This window comes from Candoia aspera, chromosome 5, assembly GCF_035149785.1.
Source record: "Candoia aspera isolate rCanAsp1 chromosome 5, rCanAsp1.hap2, whole genome shotgun sequence".
NCBI classification, from domain to species: Eukaryota; Metazoa; Chordata; class Lepidosauria; order Squamata; family Boidae; genus Candoia; species Candoia aspera.
Genome location: NC_086157.1, coordinates 42,875,226 through 42,890,921, shown reverse-complemented (window position 1 = coordinate 42,890,921; position 15,696 = coordinate 42,875,226). Strand labels below are relative to the sequence as shown.

The window sequence follows — 15,696 nt, the reverse complement described above, 5'->3', positions numbered from 1 at the left end:
CAGCAACAACAACAAAACAGGGTTTCATAAAAGTCTACTTCTTATACCATACAGAATACAACACAATTTTACAGATTTCTTTCTAGAGGTATACAAGAAATCAATCATAAATTTATTTTACTCATTATATTGTTATCCACCCAAGTAGATTTGGTGGTTGAGAAAGAGAGGGCAAGATATAGAATGCACTGGCATCTGTTTTCAACCAGATAAGTTCATATATACAAATGTATAATTGTATAAAATCTACATTAGGCTAAATTCTGTCAAAAACAAGGTATGTTAGGGATAGTGTGTGTAGGTATTTGCATACATTCCTAAGGGAAAATAAAATGTCATTGAAAGACATCTGCATCTGTAGGATGATTGAGGATTTGCTGAGAAAGTAGATGGAGCAACTACCTATGACACTGACAAAATATACATTTTCAGTTTTGTTCCATCTGTTCCTCTGTACAATCATGCACCTCTGATTAAGTATGGCAATAGTAGACTGAAAGCTGCTTTTACTCCTTAAGAACTTCAAACCTTATATTATCCATAATAAAAGAACTGAAAATAGGTTATTTGGGAAAATAACCAACCATTTGAGGATCTACTAAATTAATACAGTTACTCTGTCTTTGAATAAGGGTAAAACTCCTTCACCTTTTTGAAATTTAACAACCTTCTATAAAAGCTCATGTTGGCTGGTGGTTTCTTGCTATAGTTTTGTTATGCTTATTTCCCAAGGAAGTTCAAGCCTCCTTCAGTAGCAGCTGTCCCAATTCAAAAAATGGAGTCTCATGTTTTTGATCTCAGTTACCACTGCCTCCTATAAATGCATACAAATATCATTTTAAGCACTTCAAGAGAATGGGGATTTTTGTCCCTCTATATTTTAAAACAACAAATTCAAGAAAATGGTTGATCCTTAGCCTTAAGCTTTATAGGCATGAAAGTGGCTTAAAGAAAACTTATTTGCTCTTAAATTCCTTGATTATAGGTTGTAGTATTTTAATACTAATATGGTTAGATGAAAATCTAGTGGTGCTACTAGCAATATAAGGAAAACAGTAGTATCTTTTGAAGCACTTCTAATGATCTGTTCAAAGGTTTGAAAAAATAAATTACTTTCTAGTATAACTAATGTAATGTCATCCCTGAGGTACTAGATTTCCTTCTTAATTTGTCATCAGCGTTCCAAATTAAGTATTCTTGTCTAATTAAGATTTTTTTTATTTTAACTCATATAGTTATATTTTGGCAAGAAGTTATTATAATTGCACATTGCAGCCTATAACACTTTTTTTTTTAAAATATAGGCTTATAAGGCAGACATCTACCTAAGAATGTTTCTCAGATGATGGATCCAATCTAGTAGATAGAGTGGTGAAAAGGGGTTACATTTTTTTCCTTGTTGAAAATGACAGACAAAAATGTTTGATAGACCTTTGATTTTGCTTCCCTTTAGATCCTCCTTTGGGTGTTGACATTTTCCCCTAACCTTAAATGCCATCCTCCCTGAAAACCCTGGACTGAAACCAATTTTGCTATCACAAATATTACTCTGACTTGTTACTTCATTCTTCATTTTAATACATGCCACTACCTGTCTCTTTAAATGCACTGTGGAAATGATTGGAAGTCCAGTGTGCATAACTCACATGATGTAATGGATAGAATTCACAGTAGTATCTCTCAAGTACTGTAGTGGCTGGAAGTCCTAGGGTGATAGATAATGTGAAGTCAGTGTAAATCATTCATGAGTGAGTGACCAGCTTGACAGTAACCCAGGTTAGTGAGCACCTGATGGTCAGTCAGCAGGTGGGTCTGAACATGGCCCAATTGAATTGGTTTCTGAGGAAGAGCATTTACCTGTATGTGGGCATGAGCAAGCTGTTGCAAACTGTTTGAAGCATGAGGTAATAAGGTAAAAGGAGCCAGTTTGGTGTAGTGGTTAAGGTGCTGGCCTAGAAACCAGGAGACTGAGTTCTAGGCCTCCCTTAGACATGACAGCCAGCTGGGTGACTTTGAGCCAGTTGCTCTCTTTCAGCCCAACCCACCTTACAGGGTTGTTGATGTGGAGAAAATAGGAGGCAGAAGTATTAGGTATATTTGCCACCTTGAGTTGTGTGTGTTTGTGGGTTTGTGTGAGATAAAATCATCATCATCATCTAGCCTTCATACCTTTAACACCATCAAACAACATCATCTGCCTATCCCAGGTCTTTGGGAAGGACTCAATAGGTGGGTAAAAATGCCAAAACTAGTCTGAACATCTGGCTGACTATGCGACCAACAACAATAATATGTTAGCCCTCAAGATAATCCATTAAATTTGGAGGGGGAGGGGAGTTTGAGGAAAACAACTTGCTCCACTAAGTCAGCATTTGTCCAGTGAGATGTCAGAATGTAAAATGCCTTGAACCACATTCACGTACAAAAGGTGTATTACAAGGCATCTGTTGGCAAATCTGAGTACAGCTGAGAAATGGCTGCTTCCAACAGGAGTACAGGTGGTCCTCATTTAACAGCCACTCATTCAGCGACCATTTGAACTTATGATGACACTGAATGAGTTGTAGTTATGACCGGTTCTCATACTTACATACTTATCACAGCAATTTGTGACCTTCCTTGCTGGTTTTGGACAGACAAAGTCAATGGAGAATCCAGCGGAAAGTCAGAAGTCATGGTCCTGTGAGGTCCTCACTTAATCACCTGCACAGTCCTTGCTTAATCACAGCAGCCATAACTGCTGTTGCACAGTCACATGGTTTTTCAACTTATGACTGCGTTGCTGAATGATGGAATTTCCAGTTCCAATTAGTGCCATTACATGTAGTCCATTTGTTTGTGTTCTGATTGGTTATTTAGTACTGAATACTTTGCCCTGTGCTATTGGTAAGAATGAAATATTGTTTAGTTACAATTTCTACTTTTTTTGTTTGTTAATCTAGCTGATGACAGGTTGAAAACATTTTAATTCAGCTTTTATTTCTTCCACAGATACTGAACATCTTTATACTGTTGTGTTCCAAGAAATCTGCAGTCGCTTTGGAAAAACTTATACCTGGGATGTGAAATCCTTAGCAATGGGTAAAAAAGCATTGGAAGGAGCAGAAATCATTCGAGATGCCCTCGACCTTCCAATAACCAAAGAAGAGCTGTTGCATGAAAGTAAAATTATGCAAGAAAAATTGTTTCCTACAGCTACGTTGATGCCAGGTATTTTGTCTCTTCAGATGTGTGCCCATCAAATTCCATCCTTACAGTTTCAGTTCTAATAGCTATTATTTTCTTGTGCCTGGTTGACTTAGCACTGCTTTGGAGCTTTAAGAAATACTGATATATTCCAGTAATATCTTTCAATAATAGGAAATAACTCACAATAGATAAGTAAGCCATTCTCCCTGTAATCTCCTGTGCTACTGTTCTATGCTAACTGCAGTTTCAAAAATCCGGCCAGAAGCATCGAGGGCTTGATCTGAACTGCATGACTGCAGATGGTCTGAGGCAACATCTTCCTTCCATCAGCAGGTCAAAGTGTTTTTGTTCAAAAACGGTATCCCAGTGTTCCGAGAGGAGAGAGAAAAACCCTTCTGCCATATTATGTAGTATCTGCGTGAGAGGTGATAGTGATGGTCAACTTTTCAGCATGCACTTCTGCAGACATAAGAAGGGTTTGCATCATTTCTCTTCTCCTCAAGCCCAGCACCAACTGAAAGAGATGTTCACATGAACGCACCTTTTGTCAGCTTTTATGCTAGACAGCGGAGAAAATTAAGAGTATCATGTCTGTCCCAAAGCTTCTGCCTTTTTACAGTGCAGTTGCTCATAAGCTAGCAGAAATACTGCTGGAAAGAGGAAAGAGGCCATGAGATCTGCAGTAAAACTGTCAGCCCTTTTTTTTTTTTTTGGCGACTGCTTCTTAACTCCTAGTCTCTAAACTAAAAGGCATAATGATCACTCTTCGGACTTAACATTGGCAGCAAAACCTTATTTTATAGCGCTTGTTAAATGTGATTAATTTACCAATAAGTGCACTAATATTTTTCTGAAAACAACTTTCTTGTACACTGACAATGACAGTGCTTTTTATCACTTTACTGTAGTTCTAGTAATTCATATATGTATGTATATAATATGTTTATTTATTTGAACATAGGATAAATATGTATGATCTATCTAATACTGTGTAACCTTTTAAAAAAAAGAAAGGAAGCAACTGGTTGAATATGTATGATCTACATATTCCTCTTGATTATGTATCATCAGTATACCATTTTAAAACAATAAGAGATGTTAATTTAATATTTTATTTTGGTCTAAATTCTTAGGACTTATTGCAACACTAATATAGTTTCTAATAAACCGCATCGACATTAGAAAATAATTCAGAGCTTGTTATACTTTCTCCTTATTTTGTCCTTTTCAGTCACTTGCATAAGTATTTTTTTATTTCCATCAAAATTATTCTGCATTTTTCTGCTTTTTGAAACCCTAACTATTTCTTGCTCTTTGATTGTATCCTGTGCAATCCTTATCATTCCGTACACATAATTTGTCTTGTTCTTGATTTTTGTTGGAATTTATTTTATTACCTGCAACTTTTTCCTTGCCCTTAGCCTTTTTCACTTCATCATTCCACCAAGCATCCTTTTTCATATTTATGATTTATGTAGTTTAATATACTTTAGTTGCACTCTGTAATATAATTATTTTTCCACTATTCTAAGCGGCTTCTATATCCATTTTTCTTTTGTTCAATTTTCAAATATTCTGTTGGGAATTTATTTTCTTACACTTCTTTATACCCCAGTTCTTTCTTTCTATAGTACTAGGTATGTTCGCCATCTTGAGTTATTTCTAAAAATAATATAGGTAGGAAAAATAAAACTAAAAAAAAATAACACTATCAAATTGTAATCTACCAATATTCATAATCTCTCATTATCCTTATACCTTCCATAATTCTGTTTTTCAATCATAAGCAAATTAATCATGTTTTTCTTTTCTTTAATTCATTCCATTTCCTTATGTGTGTATGAATAGATTGCGGGAAAATAAATAAATAAATATTTGCAGCAAACCAAACTTCTAAGCAGAAGAGACCAATTTCATAATTGCTGGGTCTCAAAATGGTCCACTTACTTTTTCTGTACTCTCTTGTTTTCTTTTACCCATTAATTCATGCTACCTATCCTAATATTTCCTCTCCCCTCCCCATCAATCATAAAGGTAAAGGTAAAGGTTTCCCTTGACGTAAAATCCAGTCGTGTCCGACTCTAGGGGGTGGTGCTCATCTCCGTTTCAAAGCCTTGGAGCCGGCGTTGTCCATAGGACACTTCCGGGTCATGTGGCCAGCATGACTCACGGAACGCCGTTACCTTCCCGCCGAAGCGGTACCAATTAATCTACTCACATTTGCATGTTTTCGAACTGCTTGGTGTGCAGAAGCTGGGACGAGCAACGGGAGCTCACCCCGCCGCGCGGTTTCGAACCGCCGACCTTCCAATCGACATGTTTATGTTTTATTAATTCATTATATTTCTTTAATGCTTTATATGTAACACTGTACATCAAAGTACTCAAGTGAATGATTTGATTTGATTATATGGTCAAATACGGACGATTTCACTAAGTGCCTTACCTTGAGTGGACATGTGTTTGTGGAGCACCCGAAGTAGAAGACATTGCACATGTCCTATTTAACAGCCAACTATATGCCCCAGCAAGGGGCTGTTACCTTCAGATACTAATTGACAGAACCACATACTGGGATCATAACAAAAGACCTTGTTACTTCCTCCAGGGCACAAATACGCATGTGGTCAATAGAACTGTTAAGTTTAGGGCTGTCCAACTGAGAACGCAATTTATAGAACGCATTGGGGTGGCATGTAAAGGTGACGAATTCATTTAAACTCACATTGTTTCTGTATTTTATCACTTGTTCTATCACATCCTGCATTTTTATCTTACAATTTTATCTCTATTTTATCTTACTGTATTTATCATATTTTATCTCAACATAGTATATTCTAGTTAATTTTACTGTTTTTAGCTCTTTCATGGTATCACATTTTATGTTTTATAGTGGCTGATGCTCAACTTTCTGATATGGTCATTTGACTAATCAATAAAGTTATTCAGTTCAAGTGAATGCATTTAATGATTGATCAATGATCAGTTTAATAGAATTTTGTTTTTTATGAAATATGAAACACATGTATAGTTATACTGAATTTTCCTGGTTTTGAATAGAAAGAGCCTAAACAGTATAAGAGGGTATGAATTTTGAGGTCAGGAATTCTAAACATAATTATTTGAAGGCCATATAAATAATTTGATTTTCTTTTTCTCCCTCTCTACAAATCATGAGTCACTAGGATATCAGAAGTGCTACCTCTCCAAGAACAGCAATTTGGCAGATTTGGAAACTATTTAATATTTATTTATTTATCTCATTTACATGTATGCTGTACTAATCAAGCAAGTGCTTTTAATTGGTCTGGTTGATAATTGTGAACCTTTTTTCCAAGTTCTAAACACTGTCTTTAAGTTTAACAAGGATCTGTACATGAATCATCAAGCAGAAATCCCTTAATTTTAATTTCCTATTTCCAGTTTGAATTCATGTATAGATGTCTCTGTGCAAAAGACATGTAAGCAGCATAATTAAAGACTTGGATTATGCTCAGATAATATACAGGGTTGGTTCAGTTGCAAATGTATAAAGCTCTACTTGCTAGAGCAACCTATTAAAATACTGTAATACAAATTAATTAGAACTTTTGAGATTGATCAATCACTTTATTTCCATCAGTTTTACAGAAAACAAAGATACTTGAAAATATCTGTTTTTGGACTTTGCCTAAGAGAAAAGTCTCTTTCAAAAATTAAAATGGGGGTATGTGAGCAATAAAGTATTTAAATGGAGAACAATGTGCAGACTACATTGTTTTTCATTAAGAAACCTGAAGCTTTCTGTGGCAATTCATTTTCCCCTTGTCACCTAGGTTTGCATCTTGGTATATAAAGCTGAAACGTGTTTTTTAAACTAGTTTTACACAATAAAAAAATACAGATTCTCAAAATACCAATATTTTGTATTATTATTATTATTATTATTATTATTATTATTATTATTATTATTATTATATTTCTCTGCTGCCCATCTCGTACGTGACGACTCTGGGTGGCTTACAAAGAATAAAAATAAGTACAAAAGCATATAAATACAAGTATAAATATCAGATATAAAATACAAAATTCAAAATGGGAATTTGTACTTTTGTAAATATATTTCTTGAAACAAAAGTAACTGTTCCCAGGATAATTACTAATTACAACAAGCCCAATAATTAGAGAAATAGTTCAATATGTTTTAATAAATGAATAGTCATGCTTATCAAAACAGTTAACTGTCATTCTACAGGAACCGTACAAAGTATATCTCAGTCTCTTATTTTTATTTATGATTTAATGGCAAGTGATTGAGGCCTCTAAACTAGAGCAAAATGTAATTTGAGAATTTCTGTACTTGTGCCTTATAATTTGTATGTGCTCCTTTTTCCCATGTTTTCAGTTTTCTCTAGGCATCCTGGGGAGAGATTGATAAGTTTTTTTTATCGTGTTCCCAGAATATCTTGAGAGTAACAAGTGCAACCTCCCAAATAAATGTGTATGTTTATTATTTCAATAAAGCAGACCAAATAATATCTATATGCACATTCAAATAATTAGAATGAGATTAATACAACCACCCTCTGGACTTTGGGGCCTGAGATTTATTACTGCCCTCATCTAAGGCAGAAATGCTTTTCCATATTCATATGGTTAAATAGCATGGGAACAGGAACTCTTTCTATTTTTTTTTTTTTTTTGGTCCCTTTGAGTCAATGTTGACTCTTGGCAACTGCCTGGGCATGTTTTTCAGAAATGGTTTGCCATTCCCTGCTTCCTAGGGCTGGCCCAAGGTCACCCAACTGGCTTCGTGCCTAAGGTGGGTCTAGAACTCAGTTTCCCGGTTTCTAGCCTGATGCCTTAATCACTATACCACCCTGGCTTTCTATGCATATTATAATACATATGTAGAGTGTGACCCAGTGGATCTTATCTTATACATGGAGAACCCTTACCCGTGGTATTTAATGTAGTGGAAAGTATCTCCATAGAGGGGGAGATGGCCATACACCCATCGTGGTGACAGTCAGTCAGTGGATCTTCATAACTTCTATTTGTTGTTTGTGTGTACGTGGTTGTATGTTTGTGTATGTTGGGGAACAGTAACTTTTCTGTGATTAATTATTAAAGTATTATTTTGGGTTTTTCTACCTGAATATTTTGTTTTATTAGATACTTTAAGTATATGTGCATGCTGAGCATGTCATATAGGCAAAAACAACAAAGCCTATTTTTGAATTTACCAATAAAAAGCAAGGTAGGGCAGGAAAAGGAATAGGAAATGGGTAAGAAAAAAGTGCACACATGTTTGTGTGGGGAATCTACAGCTTCTCTGTTTTCCTCAGTCAGGTGTATTTAAAGTATTTGTGTATCTTTCTTACACAGGAGTTGAAAAACTAATCCACCATCTACATAAACATAACATTCCCATAGCTGTTGCTACTAGTTCATCTCGAGTGACATTTGAAATGAAAACAAGTCGACACAAAGACTTCTTTGGTTTATTTCATCATATTGTCTTGGGAGATGACCCTGAAGTAAAGGATGGCAAACCACAGCCTGACGTGTTTTTAGCTTGTGCAAAAAGGTTTGACCCTCCTCCATGCCCAGAAAAGGTAAGCGTAATCACACAATAGAATAATGTCCAATACACCAAGCTATTATCTTTTGATCTTTTATTGTTTAATGTGAAAAGATTTAGATTTCTGATGGTACTGTTAATGATATTTAATATATAATGATTTATAATGAAAACTGATTTGCCACTGTTTAAAGCAACATTTTAACTGGACATGGAAAGTAAGCAATGTGATTAGGATAGGAGACCACCACGAAATTCCAGGTCTCCCCTCAGGAGTCTTTTCCAACACCAACATTCAAAAGTGGCAATGCTCTGTCTCCTGCTTCCTCAGAGTCTACGTGTGCTTGTGCATTTGCCTGTATCCTTCTCTCTCGTTCTATCAGAAGCAGCAAAAATAAAATAGGATGGTGATAGAGTTCTCAGGATTTCCAGGTTGGTTCTGTTATTAAGGAATGCTACAGCAGCCTACTCCCATTCAAAGGGAATTGGGACAAAAGTGTGCAAGCCCTGTTTATTGTGGACTATCCTGCACATGTAGAGAGTGTCCACTGATTTAGGAGAAGGGGAGAAACCGCCCATTGCTTCGACTCAGCAGGAGTAAAGATTCCATATATTTACATATGTATATGCATATGTATATCTGTATGTGTAATATACTATATATGTGTGTGCATGTATGTCTGTGTCTTTGTGAAGTGTATGTGTGGGTGTGTGTGATGTGTATGTGTGTGTGTGTGTGATGTGTATGTGTGTGTGTGTGTGTCTATTTCTGTGATCTGCGTCTGTGTCTGTCTGTATATATGGAATCCATGGAGAAAGGGAGTGACCTTCCCACTTCCAAACTAATTGTTTTGTGGGGGAAAAAACATCACCATATTCCTTTTAAGGAAATACCCTTTTATTTGGGGTCCAGATTTTGTTTGTAAAAGGAAGAGGATATGCTTGTTCATGTCTTGATAATAAATCAGGCAGCTAGTAAGTGGGACAAAGTAATAAATTAGGTTTTGTAGCCCTCTTCCATTCCATGTAATACTGATGTGAAAATACTCACTCATTGCTAAAAAGTATTACATTATTAAGTAACTGGGGAATAAGCCACTGTTTTAGGGAGCTCATTATAGATTTTTTCAAAAATCTTTCATGATAATCTCTTTGCTGAATCATATATCTTTTGTTGCATTCAAGAGTTTGCTTTTGGTGTTACCACTGAATACAATAGTAGGATAGCTATGTTTAATTTACCAAATTTCTTTCAGAAAATCCTATTACAAATAGTTTTTAAGGAATGATTCTAGGACCAAACAAAATCTGAAAAGTAAATCTATTTATTGTTGTAAGCCACCCAGAGTCACTTGCTGAGATGAGCGCCTATAGAAATCAATCAATCAATCAATCAAATAAATAAAAATAAAATAAAATAAAATAAAATAAAATAAAATAAAATAAAATAATAAAATGTAAAAGCAGGTAAGGCATGTAGGAGAAAACAAACTTAGTGCATCTGTCATTCAAAACAGATATATCTCCAATATTTCTGCAGCTATATACATACTGAATATTTTCTTAATTTCATGGATACTCAATTTAAGTGCCTATATTGTTTTGGTCTTCTGAATCCCCCAGACTTTAACAGTTTCTTTTTTAAAAATAGGGGCCCTTTTCAATATCATTTTTTGGAAATGTTGGTATACATTCAGTAAATGAATTCTGTGAAAGTAATGAGGCAAGCTCCTTTTGATCATATTGATTTCAAATCTATGGATTTCAAATGTGGTTAATTTTTTTTGTTTGATCATTTTACTGTTTTATGGTTTTATGGTTATGTTTTATAATTATTGGTTTTATTGCTGTTGTGAGTAGCCCAGTGTTGTTTAAGATGGGTGGCCATACAAATAAATGTATGTATGTATGTTATTATTCTATCCTAGAAATATGCCTTAATATGAGAGATTCTTCTTAAAAAAAATCTTGAAAAAATATGCACATCATTAACTGTTCCTTGATTATTCTTCCTCAGAATAGTCTTATTTAAAGATGTTATCATTGTTGTTATTATTTCAATTAGAAACAGAAAGTTCTCTGAAAGACAAATTTTCAGCTTCTAGAGCAATAAATGTGTTAAAAAGATATTCAGTTGAGTACAGGTAGTCCTCGACTTACAACGGCAATTGGGACTGGAATTTCCATCACTAAGTCATGCAGTCGTATAGGGCAACTGCATCGCTTAGCAACAGCGATCCTTGCAGTCCTGGTTGCTGTCATTACCTGAATCCCAAGGTCGTTAGGCGAGGCAACTTCCTGCCAGCTTCCCACAACCAAAGTCAGTGGGGAACCCAGCAGGAAGTTGCAAGTCCCAGGCCTGCAAGCAGGTAAGGGGCTGCTGTGAGGTGGGAAGGTGAGTAAGGGGGAGATGGGAGAGGGTTGGAGAGGGTGTGCGAGAGGTGCAGCACAGTGCAGGGAGGGTGTGTGAGGGTGAGAGGAGGTGCATGAAAGACACTGGGCAAATCGGGGAGGTTGCACAGGGGTGCATGAAGGTTCAAAGGGGTACGTGAGGGGCACTACACTGGTTGGGGAGGGTGCAAAGGGGTGCATGAGAGGCACGGTGCAGGTCAGCAAAGGTGTGACCACCATTCATTCAGTGCCATCATAACTTGGAACAGTCACTGACCGACTGAATGTGTCCTAACAGCCAGGAAACACGCTGAGACAAGGAACTGGTCTCTAATGTTTATTGCTAGTACATAACAGGAATCCTAACAAACTGAAGAAGCGTGGGAAAAACCCAGACATATAAACCCCAAAGGTTAAGGCGGTCCCGATCTGTGTCTCTTTGAATGTCTGACCAATTCCTCAGTGCTACTCATGCACTTAACAGTCTGGATGGGAGCCCCCTGCTCGCCATCCTTACTCATGACAGAATGGCTGTAGGTCAAGGACTACCTGTATGTTTCAAAAATTGCTTTTTATCTTGACAAGTTAATTAATCTCAATAGTAAATCTGAATGAATAAAGAGAGCATAAAATTTGAATAGCTGACAAAACAACTATCCCTTCCTTTTGGTTGTCCTTGTAGATGTATCAAGAACTTGCAGAATTACTTGCAGAGATTTTGCCTGACTTGCATTTTTAGTGCAAAATTTACATTATCCTAATTGGCAAAATCTCTGTAAACTACTAATACTTTATTTCTCGAAAGCTAGCTTGCACATATATGATACAGGTGTCCAAATGCTAATCTTCCATTGACATTATAAGTTTCTTTCAAGCTCAGTTGTGTTATGAACTCTAAAAATGAAAACCACCAACCTTTCAGAAGTTGACATTGCCTTCTCTAAAGGATTTGTTATGTCACTTGTGTACATCTATATTGGAAGGATTTGTAATGCACTTTAAGGGCAGCAGAAAAGTGTATGGACAGGCTTTACAAGGATGGACAGATGTGGCACCAGTATCATGAAGTTTGCTGCTCTTCCAATTTCTGAAAACATTTGTTAAACTACAGTATATTAATAGATTAATCAGTTCCACAAAGAGCTCAAAGTTTCAAACAAGGTTATATAAGAATAAGAAATCTGTTTGGGTACTATAGTGGCTGGCCTGTATATTTAAATCAGGTAGATTAATTGGTGGGAAACAATTGAATCAGGGAGATGGCCAAGCAAAATCTTTTTTAGAAATATATTTCCCATTACGAAGAGATTCCTAGACTTTGTCTAAAGCTTAATAGTATATTGTATAATATAATAGGTTTCAATCTTTTTTGTATTTTTTTAAATTTTAGTCACTATTTACTGTATATAAACATATCCCAATTTTAAATAATCAAATTTATTCTATAATTAATTCATTTTTAGATTTGAATATTTCTAAAATTATTATATTTTTATCATTCTTTCTCACTAAACTCAGAGCATATCATTAGAATTATTTCCTTTTCAGTAAGTTAAGAGCTGGGTAGTAAGAATCCAGGTAGAGTTGGTGAATAACCTCTCTTCAGAAATAAGACACAAAAATATGCAGCATTAAGTGGAAGATACAACATACTGATAGTGAACTATTCAGGAAATGTATTAGTTGATACAATGCATTGGTTGCTGTTAGGCTGATGTGTTTAAAGCAAATTTAGACAAACTTATGCTTTATCAGTGATTATTAGCTATGACAGTTACTGTAAATTATATTCTCTGTTTAAAAGGCATAGACATTGTAGACAATATATATATCCTATGCCATTTATATTATTTTTAATCATTCAGTTTTGTTTGAATATTCTTCTGGCACCATGTGACTTCCTGGATTTGTAATTTTTTGGTGAGCTATGAAATCTGCTGTATATAATTGCTCCTTGTTTCTTATTTTAAAAAATGAAGAAAACATTTTAAAAAACCTGAATTAGAATCAAAACACAGTGTAATGTGCTTGATTGATGCTGAAAAACTTTGTTGTATTCCTTTTTTTTTTCCTACCATTTTTTACTTTTGCCCCTCTAAACAAATAAGAGATTCAAAGATTTAAACTCTGGTGTAAAACTAAAATACCTTTGAAACTTAAGCAGTGTTACTTCAAAATGCTAAGAAATAACTCTTATCCAGTGGAGACTTGAGAAGATGTATAGAAAAGCATAGGTTTTTGCAGTAGAAACACACAAAAGTGTGTAATTATAGGAGACTGTTCTTCTAGTTGATCTTGGACAACATAAATTAGTTTACTGTTACTCATTATTTCATATATTCTGTATTAGCTTTTTGTAGAAGAAAGTCCATTTGGATTTAAAAGCCAACAAAGGTAATAACTGTGGTCACAGGCCATACAGTATAATCTGATTTTTTTATATTAGATACATGTAAATTAGGCAATGAGTCTATGTCAGCTCATTCCTTCAGAAAGACTAATAGTATATTTATTTATTTATTTATTTATTTATTTATTTATTATTATTCAAATTTATATCACCGCCCATCTCCCCCAATATATATGATATAAATTGTATCATAACACCTCATTAAGAAAAGGCTATTCAGTCCAGCTGAGGATTCTTTAGCTACATAATAGTTGACATCTCAGTGTCCTAAATTGCTGTAATATATCTGGGGGAGGGGACGGAGTGGGGGGAATTAAGACGGAGAACCAGCAGTACATGAAAATAACTTCTTTTATATCTTTATGGATGTCTTGAACCAAATGGGTTCAAGATAATATATTTAAGCTAGAACAGAAGCAGAACAAAGATCCAAATATGGTGCTTTACTTCTTGTAATATAAACAGAAGGTAAGACCAGCTGAAAATGAAGATATGAAGGTTCTTTAAGAAGTCCATGAACATAGTTTATGAGAGATCGTAATATTCTGGCTTGGTTTTGTACAATTTTTGGATACTTACATGAAATGGATTTTCTATAAGAGGAGACTTGGGATAGAAGCAGAAGTATCCTATATAAATGCCAAAAAAAAAAAGTAGTTACATCAGCTATTTTTTAAAAAAATGTTACATTATTTTTAATGTGCCTAAAATAGGACACATACATTTTATGTGTCATATTATTTAACTCAAAGGTCCAGTTATATGCAACAAAATACATATTGAGTTACTGTCAGTGGAAAAACAAAGCTTAAATGGAAAAATAATCTAAATAAAATGAAGGTGGTATTCAATTATTGTGGGTTTTCAACAATAAATTATATCATTACACATATCCTGAAACCACGATATGTATACATCATTTAGGTAATAATGTACTTCCTCTAATATTAGGGTGGCAGCATAGAATGTGACAGATAAATAAAACAAATATATAAACGTCATGCTAGCTATGTGGTTACCATCAACAGGCATATTGGTGCTGTTTTGTATTGTCTGTACTATTTGTATAAAAGAGGATTTTAAATACGTTGTTTTTGTTTTTTGTTTTCCAGGTAGCTGGGTTTAGGAAGCCAGATAGATTAAAATTAGTCTAATTATTCCACTATAATAGTGGGAAAAGGCTATCTTCAAGCTCATTTTTTTTAAGTTGACTTCATTTTCTGCCTATAATGAAGTCAGCACAATTTATGGTTTAAGTGCTACTTTTAAAATTGCTTGATCTAATTTGAAAGCAGAAGTTGTTTACAGTGGCATTCTGCAGCCACATCAGAAAAAGAAAGGGTTTCTGTTCATTTCTACAGTTTCTTCCTTCTCAACTGGTAATTTTAAGAAACAGTTTTATTTCTGCTGCTTGACTGTTTGCCACAATAGGAAGATACCATCTTACACATATAAGAACCTGTACTTGTTTTTCAGACTTACTCTAAGATATTCAAAGATATTATAATAGAATGGGAGTTAATCATAATTTGAATAAGTCCATTAAAATCATTGGGATTGTTTGTATGTAATTGTATGAGAGTCAGTTCGGTATAAGGCACCAGGCTAGAAAACAGGAGATCATGAGTTCTAGTCCCACCTGTATTAGAAGGTTGTTTGATGGTGTTTGCCATATCAGCAAGGGACAGTAGAACCCTGATCTTGTATAGAATATAAAATATAAGCATATTAATAGCTTCCAATTCCTGAAAAATATCAGCTTGAAAGTATCAAACACATGCTTTTGCTTTGCAAAATTCCTTTTAGGTAATTTGAATTCTGTAAATATTCTGTATGTGATGATAGATAATATGCATACTCAGCAATAGCATCAATTGAAGTGATAATCCTGCATCAAAGTATGTGGAAAATAGATTCTGGTTATTGGAAGTTCTAATTACTGAACCAAAGGATTACAGTGACTTACTAAGTGCCCTTTTCCTTTTAAGCTCTTTGCCTTTTTCTCTGTATAATGACTCTGAAATCAAATGTAATTTTGAGTTTATGGAGCAATGTAAAATATATTAAGAAATGTCAAAAATAACACTGCACAACATCTTTCCAGCCATAGCTGTACTTAGCCTTTGTGTAAAATGCCATAGGC

The 15,696-nt window shown here is 34.8% G+C and overlaps 1 protein-coding gene across 1 annotated transcript in view; it reads left to right on the top strand.

Moving 5' to 3' along the window:
* The window catches only part of PUDP (pseudouridine 5'-phosphatase), a 51,585-nt gene that overhangs the window by 22,169 nt on the left and 13,720 nt on the right, over positions 1–15,696 (top strand). Inside the window, exons 2-3 of the mRNA XM_063305069.1 lie at positions 2,992–3,210; positions 8,557–8,786. Coding sequence (XP_063161139.1) covers positions 2,992–3,210; positions 8,557–8,786 — 449 coding nt within the window. The remainder of the gene's footprint in view (positions 1–2,991; positions 3,211–8,556; positions 8,787–15,696) is intronic.